Source organism: Leptopilina heterotoma, unplaced genomic scaffold (assembly GCF_015476425.1).
Source record: "Leptopilina heterotoma isolate Lh14 unplaced genomic scaffold, ASM1547642v1 Lhet_63, whole genome shotgun sequence".
Lineage (NCBI taxonomy): Eukaryota > Metazoa > Arthropoda > Insecta > Hymenoptera > Figitidae > Leptopilina > Leptopilina heterotoma.
The window spans coordinates 2,456,854-2,469,141 of record NW_025111149.1 but is presented as its reverse complement, the minus strand read 5'-3'; the positions used below and the strand labels follow the sequence as shown (position 1 = coordinate 2,469,141).

The following is a 12,288-nucleotide window of genomic DNA, read 5'->3' as shown; positions in this document are numbered from 1 at the left end:
GGAAAAACAAGTTATAGAACGATTACTTAGCATGTCTACTTTGACGCCAATATGTGCCATTTTGCGCCTTTTCATATTTTTTCAACATAACAAGAATATTGCAATAAACATACAAATATATTGTGGGAAATTTGGTATCAATTCTACCAAATTGAGGTTGGTTCCCAAATTAACCAACCCAGTAAAAAAAGAAGTATTGAGTGGAGCGTTTAGGAATTGAGTGAAGCTCTGAGCCAATATGGATTCGAGTAAAAACCGTATTGGGACGTTTGACTCAATCTTTTTTTCATCCGCCGAATACTGTCTTATTTTAGCATTAAAATTAAAATCACATGACCAGAGTACACATTATAAATTGAAAGTACAATTGTCCTGGAATGTAAAAATGCCGACTTCGATAAGAAACAGTGAATATTTGTTAAAAATTGGTAAAAGCAAAGTTTGACAAGCGCGACTGAATTTACCATGTGAATAAATGAATTGGTAAGTTTAAACGGACGAAAAGAAATCTACTGTTACCGACAGAAAGTTCCAAGATAATTGTTAAACAATGAAATTTCATTGTTTTGTTGAATTTACCACAATTCTCTAGGAACTTTCTGTCGGTAACAGTAGATTTCTTTCAGTCCATTTCGTCCATTTAAACTTACCACTTCATTTATTCACATGGTAGATTCAGTCGCACTTATGAAACTTTGCTTTTACCAATTTTTAACAAATATTCACTGCTTCTTATCGAAATCGGCATTTTTACATTCCAGGACAATTGTGCTTTCAATTTATAATGTGTACTCTGGTCTTGTGATTTTAATTTTAATGCTAAAATAAGACCGTATTCGGCGGATGAAAAAAAGAATGAGCCAGACGTCCCAATACGGTATTTACTCGAATCCGTATTGGCTCAGAGCTTCACTCAATTCCTAAACGCTCCACTCAATACTTCTTTTTTTACTGGGAAATATATAATAACTCTGTCAATTCAGATGAATATTTAAGCACACTTTACTTTTTAGCTGAGAAATTATATAAAACGTCTTGATTGTCAAGAATCTCAGACTCAACTAAACTAACGACTCGCATACTCATTCACATTACTTATCAAACGAAAGTGGGGAAAACGTAAAGGCGAGTTCTCATCAAAGAAATGACAAACTTTAAGCGAACCGCCACACATTCCTCTCCTAGTGATAACGATAAACAAAAAGAAACAAAAAATCTAAATAATAGATTTTATATAATAACAATAAAAATTCATTTTGAGAAAAAAAAGGAAAAACTATCATACGTTTCAACTCACATACATCACACTAGAAATTTGTCATTAAGATTATTATATAATACTTTTCAGTCTTAAAGAAAATAAAAAAAAATTAATTCTTGAAAGTTACTCTTTTTTTTAAAATGTTAGGAATAAATTTCTTTGGCTTTGATTTAACTTTTAACGATGACTCCTTGATAGGTGTTTCGAAATTTACAGCAACCCCCGATCGATCGTTCAAGTGAACCGGACCCTCAAGCCTCGGCGGAATGATAGATTTAAAAGGATTGACATTATCGAAAGATTTAAGAGAAGAAGGCATATCTTTTTTCTTTAAATTAATATTTATAGGTATAGTTGACGGTAATTCTGATTCAAGAATTTCTGAAGAATCAAGTGCGGTAAATGCTGGCTTAAGATTTTCAACAGAGACTTGTTTTAAATTCCATCAACGTCTATCTCGAAAACACGATCCGAAGTGCGATTAAGGGTGGAGTCCCATGACAGCGTTTTGCGTTTCTTCGTAATGGGAGAAAAAAAGACTCAAATATACGTTTGCTGCATTCTCTCTCCAGTGTATGGGCACTGAAGCGGTTTTTTAATAATTTTAACAATTCTCAAAAATACGTGAGAGCAAGTTGTTATGTCCTTGTGGACAAATATTTTGCGTTTGTGGTGGTGAGAAACAGAAACCGGTTTAATCTCGCGCATATGGTCTCTAAATTCGACAAAAAATGCATTAGGTTCAGGGGGAGAATCGGCCGGCAAGAAAAATTCACCTGGAATGCGCAAAGCCCTTCCAAAAACAAATTCCGCAGGAGATGCCCCACAATCCATCACTGATGTTCGAAGACCGAGAAGGACGGTAGGCAAGACCTTAACCCAACTCGAAGAGGATCGACACATTATGGCCGCTTTGAGAGTCCTATGCCAACGCTCCACCATGCCGTTGGATGCGGGATGGTAAGCGGAGGAACGGATTCGGCAGCAACCAGAAATCTGAAGAAGAGCAGAGAACAACCTGGATTCGAATTGGGTGCCCTGATCGGTCGTCACCGTCTGGGGCGATTCAAATCTCGAAATCCAGGTGTCCGTGAATGCACGGGCGATAGTGCCAGCCTCCATATTTTTAATTAGTATGGCCTCAGGCCAACGAGAAAAACGGTCAATGACTGTTAGCCAATAACGAAATTCCTGATCAATTGGAAGCGGTCCAACAATGTCCATGTGGACGTGTTCGAAACGTGTCTCAGGGGCAGCGAAATGAGCAGGTAAAAGGACATTGTGCCTGGAAACCTTCGATTTTTGGCAATCAATGCAACTCTTGCAAAATTGAGTGATTTGCTTATGCATTTCAGGCCAAACATACATTTTTGAGATTGTTCTGTTCAGAACACGAGCACTAGGATGTGACAACGAATGAAAAGATCTAACCAACCTCTCACGAAGAGGTGCCGGAATAAAAGGCCTCAAATCGTCACCAGAAACGTAACAATACAATCCAACATTATCAGGACCAAAAACGAATCTTTTCAATCGAATAGACCACTCGCCAGCGGTGAGTGCCTTTTGAAGATCCTGATCTTGTGCCTGAGCCTCGGCAAGTTCCAGGAGCTTGATTTCAGGAGAAAGAACAACCGTCTCGACCCTGGAAAGCGCATCTGCAACAACATTATCCGAACCACGACAATGCTCGATAACAACGGAAAACTGAGAGATATAAGACAACTGACGCTGCTGACGAGGTGATGCTTTTGCAGAAGTTTGCTTGAACGCGAAAATGAGAGGCTTATGATCGGTAACGATTCGAAACTCGCGTCCCTCTAAGAAGTGACGAAAATACTTGATCGATTTGAAGATCGCAGTCAATTCGCGATCATATGTGCTATAATTCTTCTGAGAGGGAGACAATTTTCTCGAAAAGAAGGCTAAAGGTCTCCATGAGTTAGAGATAAATTGCTCCAGGGCAGCGCCCATTTCGAAGTCAGAAGCATAAGCAATCAAACGGGTCTCAGCATTAGGTATTAAGAGGTAAAAGGATGTGAGCTGCATGTTGAATGCTGCGCCTATAGAAATTAATAAGGCCCAAAAATCTACGTAAATCGGAAACAGTTTTAGGTTTAGAATAAGTAACGACAGCTTGAACCTTGTCAGAAGCAGATCTAAAACCCTGAGCGTTAACAACTTGACCAAGAAATTCCAGCTCGCTCTGTCCGAATAGACATTTACCAACATTAATGCGCAAACCATAATGCTTTAGTCGACGAAAAACTTCATTGAGATGATTCTCATGCTCAACGGGGTTGGTTAAAGCAATAAGAATTGAGCCTTCACAGCTTTAAGCTTTTCAGGCGAAAGGCGCCGGGCTCGTTCAGCAAGGGGGGGACCGTGTGTCAAAATATGGTGATAAACATCTCGAGTAGAATTGGTAACGCCCTGCGACAATCCGGTAACCTCTGGATACCCTGATAAAATTTCCGCATAAGGAGCTTGATGATCAATTGTACTTATAGAGGAAGAAGATACCTTACGGACTTCAAAACTAACATCCAAATCAGTAATAGAGCCTATCAATTTCCGCTGACCAAGATCGACAACAAGATTGTGACGAGCCAACAAATCCGCCCCGATGATTGGATGAGGAACAGCAGCCACGCAGAAATTCCAATCGATTTCCCGCCTGAGTCCAAGATCCAGCTTCATACGTCTGTCACCAAATGTCGGTATTTTAGAGTTGTTTGCCGCAAAAAGAAAAACATCTGAAGGACTAAGTTTGGTATTTTTTAAATAGGGAGAAGAGAAATATCAGCCCCAGTGTCGATCAGGAAAAGTAACCCGGAATTTCGGTCGCGAATGTGGAGACGTTTGGAAGATGCGCCGAAATCAACAGTCTCGAGATGAAGAGACGTGACTAGTTTTCCGAAGACTTGCCAACACTCGACTTTCCCGAAAAAGAACATGGTTCCTTACATTTAGTCGCCTTATTTCCAAATTTATGATGGTACCAACAATTTGACCCAGCATTACGAGATGATAAACGAGATCTATTGTTGTTTCGAGCTCCATGTGATTCAGACCGAAAACGATGACCGGTTGATTGGAAAGACTTGCTGCTAAGTGCGTCAACCCGAGCACATAAATCGCTAATCTGATTCTGAATAATCGAGAGAGGCTCAGAAAATGAACTAGGTCGAGAAATAGGCACTGCATCGACAACGGAACAAGAAGGAGAAATGTAAGTGGTCTCGTAAACCTTATCTGCCAAATCTGCCAATTCCTGAATGGTAGAAACTTTTGACGCGGCCAGAATAGCGCGAGTTGAAGGAGGTAATTGGTTTAAGAAAACGGACCTAACAACCTCATCACTGCAATTAATATCACCTAAATTCCGCAATCGGTTTAAAATAAGGGATGGTTTTCCATCAGTGGGGATATCTCCCTTAAGAAATTGACGAAGTCGAGACTCGACCGAAATTGAATAAGTGAAAATGATTCTTGTTTTCAGTTGAGTAAAAATATCATCAGGAACCGGGCGAATTGTTAAAATATCGCGAGCACAAATCAAAACCTCCGTATCAAGTTCAGCAATGATGTGATTAGCCATGGTTGACTAAGTAGTGATGCGATAATTTTCAAAGGCTGATGAAATCTGCAAAAACCAGAATTCAGGGTCATTGGAAATAAATCGAGGCAGTTTAGGATTGCGGTAAGCATCAACCCAAGGTTCATATTTCGGTAAGCGACGCTGCATACGTCACCAACTTACAGGACAAAATGATACACAAAGTCGCTTATGTATCTTCTTACTCGGTAAAGGAGCCTGAGAGTGAGCTGACTTTACAGACTAAAAGAAGCGACTTTCTTTTGACTGTCTTTATGTATCTTTTTCCTCTGTAAAATGGTCTGACAGTGAGTCGAGTTTACAGAAGAAGAAAAGCGATAATTTTACTACACAGGCTTGGTTCTTTTATATTAAGTCGCTTATGTATCTTTTTCCTCTGGACGACACCGCTCAGCTCGAGTAAGTTTACCGAGAAATAGAACATAAGCGACTTTGTGCTTTTATTCGTCTGTATTTATTTCTACTAGAAACCCGTATGTCCATTTTACAATAGAAATTGTTTAAAAAATTAATTTTTTTTACATAATGAGAAACAGAATATTTTTTTATTAAATATTGATCAAAAATTTTTTTAAAAAAGTTAATTTGACTTATAGTTCCGGAGGCAAAAAGTTTTTTTTGATTTTCTCGGATTGATGGTAATGTCGCTTGTGTATCTTTTTCTTTTGGACGGCAGTAGAATGGTAAAGTAGTCGAATGTTCAAAACGTCGAATGATAAAACCGTCGAATGCTCAGAACATCGAACTGTCAATTCGTCAAATGATAAAAACGTCGAATGCTAAAAACATCGAATCGTCAAAAGTTCGAAAAAATGTCAACTTAAAACAAAGAACTTTTTCGAACTTTTGACGATTCGATGTTTTTAGCATTCGACGTTTTTATCATTCGACTTTTTGAACATTCGACGTATTGACAATTCGATTTTTTAAGCATTCGACAAATTAATAATTCGACGTTTTGAACATTTGACATGTTGACGATTCGATGTTTTTAACATTCGATGAATTGATAATTCGACGTTTTGAACATTCGACGTATTGACAATTCGATGTTTTTAACATTCGACGTATTGATAATTCGACGTTTTGAACATTCGTCGTATTGACGATTCGATGTTTTTAACATTCGACGAATTGATAATTCGACGTTTTGAACATTCGACGTATTGACAATTCGATGTTTTTAGCATTCGACTAAATGCCGATTCGATGTTTTTAGCATTCGACGTTTTGTCCATTCGATTACTTGGCATTCGACGACTTGGCGATTAGGGGATATGCATGCGTCTCACATTTTGGTCGCTTGCGCACTCTATGCTAATAACTCTATGGTTTTTTGGGTCGCTGATTACGAATCTGATGTCAGATTTCAAGAAATCAAAATGGCGGTCATAAAAAATTTTAAATTAATCAATTTCAATGAGACATAGGTATGTAGAGGTTTTTCAGGTTGCTGATTACGAATCTGTTGTCAGATTTTAAAAATGTAAAAATGAGCACTTGGTTTCTGAAATCAGATTTAGATATGAAATGGTTTTGTTATCTGATCCATGGAAATAAAAGCAGATTCTCCAATAGGACTACATGCGGACCTGATATACCCACGCGATAAACTATATACCTATAAGTAAACATCAGGTCTAAAAAAACCAAACAAATTTTAAAAATCTAAAAAAATACAAAATGGGATCTTTACCTGTAGGTAACCTCTTCGTGGTAGAATCTGGAAACTACAGTACTTTTTATTTTTGTAGGCTAATAACAGGAAAAAATTTTTTATTTTCTGAATTGTATAGACACTAGTTTTGTAATCACCAAACTTAAAAACTCCCAAGCAAAAAATTGTAGCCGAATCTCACCCAATCTAAAATCCACTTGAATTCTTACATTAGATTCGAAATCAGCGACCTAAAAAAACCCCTAGATACAAAGTTTCATAAAAATCGATTAATTTTAAAAATTGTATGTCCGCTAGTTCTCTTTTAAATAATGATTTTTGGCTAAAAATCGACGATCCTGGCCCACTGTGCATTCTATAAAATTATTGAAAACTGATATAAAAATTGTAATTAAGTGTCATGTCTGGACGAGGTGCCATGCGGGGTTGTAGGCGCATCGATGGTGAGTCCCAGTAATCTCAAATTGTCATTTTCTCGCCAGATAGGCAATAATTAATAATATTCGAAAACTGTGAAAAGTGATGCTTGTCACCGCCCTTGTCATTTTAAAGTAAAATTTATTGAATAAAAATAATTTTGTGTAAAATCTAAATTCAGTGACAGTATAATTATTGTGTTGATCTCCTTACTCCTCCCCTCTCCGCAGTTTATTAGGGATATTCCTAATAATTTCTGAACTAGTCTAACAAAATAATTAAAATTAACTAAATTAATCTTTTGGATATTTTCAAGTAAATCTAAAATTTCTCTAAAAATTCAAGTAAATATCCTGGCGCTAATAAAATAATTTATCTAAATTTATTCAAATAATTAAATTCAAAGTGTAGATAACGTTCTATTCTAACCTCTTGTCAAAATATTATTTTGTTTTGGTTAAATAAACTTAGAAACTGGAGTAAAATCTCAAAATGAATATCCTACATTTTTAAAAGTCATTAAATAATTATTAAAATAATAATTAAAAAATAAGCATGAACGTTATATTATTAAGAAAACTTTGTGCTACTAATTGCGCTACTCGAAAATGGTTGCATCTATAGTCGGACACTATGATTTTTTTAAATAATGAATAAAATATTTTTTGTTGTAATATAATGTAAAATAGCACTATTTTAATAAAATATAAACTTCACACATTCGTCCAGTATTTTTTGTAAAGTAATTATCATAATGCATTATTATTTATTTGACAAAAAACACGAAAATGTCCGACTACTGGTACGGTCCGACTATATCTGTACTTACCCTACTTCCTTTTAGGATTAGAAATTTTTTAAAAAGTTTAGTTTTTATAATTGTTTATAAACAATTTATTTTTTTTAATATTCTTCGCCTTTTAAAAATTTGAAAAAAATCTCAATGTCCTTGTCCCACACAGAAAAAAAAGAACAAAAAAAAAAAAAAAAAAAAAGAAAAGAAGTGCGGGAACTGAGAGTACTGAGACGTCCCGCCAGGCGCTGCCTTTTTGAAAAGAGTAAACAGTTGGGCGAACAGCGGTCCCGTGTTCGGGAACTGAGACGTCCCGCACGAGACGTCAGACTTCCCGAATCAAGGGTTTGCTGTAGTACCATATAAAGTACTGCTGAGTTCCAGCTACGGGCGTCTCAAGCCCCGCACTTCTCTCAGTGCATGAGCCCATATTTCAGTTTTTCCTAAATTTTGTGGAACAACGTGAATTAATTTGAAAATAAATACGATACTCGTGTTCAGTAGGTAATTTCACTCCGGAAAACACTTACGTAAATAAATATTCGGAAGCACTAATATAGAAAACAATATGATAAGCATTACGTTGACATTTTAGCAAAACAGACATTTTACAAAAGTAAACTCCTAACTTCGCAAACGGTGTCACATTAACTTCCAATTTTTACTATCATAGTCTCAATTGAGTGCCCTCTTATAATTATAAGGAAGTCATCTGCATAACTTTGCGTATCCACAATAAAAGAAAGAGCACTCCTCCTTGTGGGCACCCTTTTAAGATAAGGCCTGTTTCCCTAGCTTCACCAAACTCTGCTTCAAGGGCCCTTTCGCAAATAACTTTGCTAGAGGTGTATGGCCGTATCGCCACCACTGCTAATTTGTTCCTCTATTCTACCTACTGCAGAATGGAGGGCTGTTTCTACTGAGAAACCTGCTCTATAAGCATGTTGTCCCTGATGTAGAGGATAATCCCTAAGACATTCCTCTCTGATAAAATTATCCACCAGTTTCTCTAACGCCTTTAATATAAAAGAAGTTAGTAGACTGATTGGTCTGAAGTCTTTTGCAGCAGTATACTCTGAACGACCGGCCTTCGGAATAAACACAACTCTCGTCTTTTTCCAAGACTCCGGTGTGTAACCAAGAGCTATACACCTCGCCCCAAAAAGTGTTTTCCCGCGTGTCGTCTCACTCCTAAATAATTAGAGATATTTAGTTCCGATTTATCATGATAATTAGAGGAATTTATGATGATAAAGAATATTTTCGAAATTTGCAAGTAATTTTGAAAATAAATATTAAAAACGAAATTACAAAAGTTGGATTTTTGGCGAAAGTGAGAAACAATATGGCGGCGAGCACACAGACAAGTGGATCTATGTGTCAGTGGTCAAGGAAGTGGCGCCAATTCTCAGAAGTGGTCGCGACTTGAACTAAGGAAATGTATTAACCTTAAATTTCTCCACTTTCAATCGTTAATAAAATAATTTCCTCGCAAAATTATTACAAAAACGGAGAGGGCCGCTCCTCGGAGAGTCTTCCTCTATCACCCCTCCAAATATGAACCCGAAATATTGTATCCTCTTAAAATAAGACGTCTATATCAAACCGTTCATAACCCCTTTTTTCATATATTTAAACAATTTTTTTCAATAATTATTTATCAAAATTTTTCTAAATTTCGAGAGCAGCGCGGGTCCTAGAGCATTTTTCTATATTTTCAAAAAAATCCCGACTCAAAATATTCTTTTCTTTCTAAATGAGACGTCTATCACGAAACCATTATGTTTTCCCGGATGCCCTTAAATCATCTTAAATTTTATTTTATTAAAAAAGGATTTTATAACTGGGCCAATCCATTTTGTAATATTGTAATATTCTACAGAAATGATTTTAATGTTACTAAAGTCACAAAATGAAAAGATTTTTTCAAAAAAATGTTATATCTTTATATTTTTTTTCAGTATAAAATAATTATAAGGCATACAATTTAGTACAAAAATATAACAAAAATTATTAGCATATATTAAGAATTCCTGAATTTATCATTATAAATTGATATAAGCATTTAAAAATATAAAATAATACATAAAATATCATTTTAAAGTTTATCAGTAAACTAACCTAATTTTACGATTTTTATTAACAAATAATGGGGAAATGAGATTATAAAATTAAGTAAAAACTTAAGAAATATTAAAAATTTGGGATAAACTCTCACTTTTTATTTAAAGTTTTCTTCCAATGTCTCGTCAAATAAAAAATTACGCAAAATAAAATTGCCACTTTGTCCATTTTCACGTTTTTCAATTGCGTCTAACTTCTTTGGAGAAAATCGGAAAAATATAGGACTTTCAGGAATAATTAAATTATCACTAATTAAACGCACACTAAAACTTTCACTTTGGTCCCGGGTCCAGATTAAAAATTAAAATTTTTTGAAAATAGTATGTTTTATAAAGGTTAATAAATATAACATCTTTTAAGTTGAAGTTGGTTTAATATATTATTATCAATGCTAATCTAACTTTAACTTTATAAAAATTACATTCATTAACCTTTAAAAACGTACTATTTTTAAAACATAATTTAATTATTCCTGAAAGAGAATTTTTCCAAATTTCTCTAAAAAATTAGACGCATTTGAGAATCGTAAAATTTGGCAAAGTGGAAATTTTATTTTACATATATTTTTTATTTGACGAGACAATGGAAGAAAACTTTAAATAAAAACTAAAAGTTCATCACAAATTCTTAATATTCTGTAAGTTTTTACTTATTTTTATAATACCATTTCCCCATTATTTGTTAATAAAAATCGCAAATTAGGTTACTTTACTGATGAACTTTGAAATAATATTTTATTTATTATTTTATATTTTTAAATGTTCATATCAATTTATAATAATAAATTTAGACATTCTTAACATGACTATAATTTTTGTTATATTTATGAAATAAATTGTATGCCTTTTAAATTATTTTATACTAAAAAAAATAAAGATATAACATATTTTTTAAAAAATCTTTTCATTTTGTGACTTTGGTAATATTAAAATCATTTCTGCAGAATATTACAATTTTTTAAAATTAGTCGGCGACCACTTTAGTTGAAATAAAATGGATTGACACAGTTATAAAATCGTTTTTTATTAAAATAAAATATAAGATGATTTAAGGTTAAATATTTTCAATGATAATTATATGTATGTACCCTGTTTTTTTAATTCGGCAAGTTGCCATTTCTTCTTCTTTTTAAATGACTTGGGGCTTAGCCAACTGTCAGAACAAACACTAAAATGAAGAAGAAAATTTTGTTGATTATATTTTGACTGTGTCATAAAATTGAACATCAACTCAGCAAAAGCGTGGTCAAAGTCGGAACTGTGCAGTAGTTGGCATTAAGGCATCTCACGATGAGTCGTCAATGAGGTTAGTGCGTGGACCCTTGGTCTTGCGTTGGTTGTGGATGCAGCCGTAAGGAAGGTAGAATTTCTAGAAAGATAGTTATAGAAATTAGGTCTGTGAAGATTTAGTCTAGGGCAGTCGTGCAGGATATGAGGCAGAGTCCTCCTCTCTGCACCGCACCTGCAGTCAGCCACCAGTTCCCATCCAATCCGCTCAAAATGGTCAGCGGTATACATGTGGAAAAATCTTAATCTTGTTATGGTGTTAATTCAGTTTCGAGGAAACGAGAGTTCGCCATACCAAGGTCTTATTGTCTTAATTGAAACCCTGGAGAGGTATCTGTGATTGTCGCGGTCAACGTCAGTACAAGGCCATAGGTGTTGAGTCCAAGATAAGCGGTCGGGGATAAAGATTGTTTTATTAATATTAGTCAAGGGAGCGCCGAAATTGACGCGGCCATCATGTAAATTCGCCGCACGACAGGCAGCATCTGCTTTCTCATTCCCCAAGATGCCAGAATGGGAAGGGACCCACATGAAAGCAAATTGGAGACCCTTAACGGAAGGATGGTTATGGAAAATGCGATCGCGAATCCTGTAAACTAGTTCGGAATTGTCCTTATAGAGCAAGCAGTCTTTGATTCTGTTAAGTGAGGAAAGGGAATCAGTGACAATCAGAGTCTTAGAGTTGTGATGTCTTTGAGCATGCAGAACAGCCCTCAAGATCGCGTATAGTTCAGCACTAAGAATGGTGATAAAGGGCTGAAGCGGAGTGCAGCATGTAAAATCACGACCCTCGTCCACAAAGGCAGAGGCAGAATGGTTTGTATTCGGGTTAAGTGTGGCATCTGTATATAGGATGTGGAAATCAGGAAAGTGGGAGTCCACGCATGCCCGGAACTGTTCGGGATTAGAGGAGGCCTGGATGCATGGACCAGATTGAGTATCACAGGTAACTGGAGCGGACAAAGAGTGCCAGCTCCAGTCAAAGTAAGCAGGTTTTTTAGTTCTGAGAAAGGATTCGGAAATTGGGACGACACGACGGAATGTGTTAAGCAAGGTTAGATTACTCGTTCTGAAGGAAAAGGAACCATTTGCCTCCCTCTCATCCAACAG

The 12,288-nt window shown here is 35.7% G+C and overlaps 1 protein-coding gene across 1 annotated transcript; it reads right to left on the bottom strand.

The window, feature by feature from the left end:
• Window positions 1-4,169: 4,169 nt before the first annotated feature.
• On the bottom strand, window positions 4,170-4,862 carry LOC122509801. The gene has a single exon (XM_043624053.1). The coding sequence runs from the start codon at window positions 4,860-4,862 to the stop codon at window positions 4,170-4,172; it is 693 nt and encodes a 230-aa protein (XP_043479988.1).
• Between the last annotated feature and the right edge of the window lie 7,426 nt (window positions 4,863-12,288).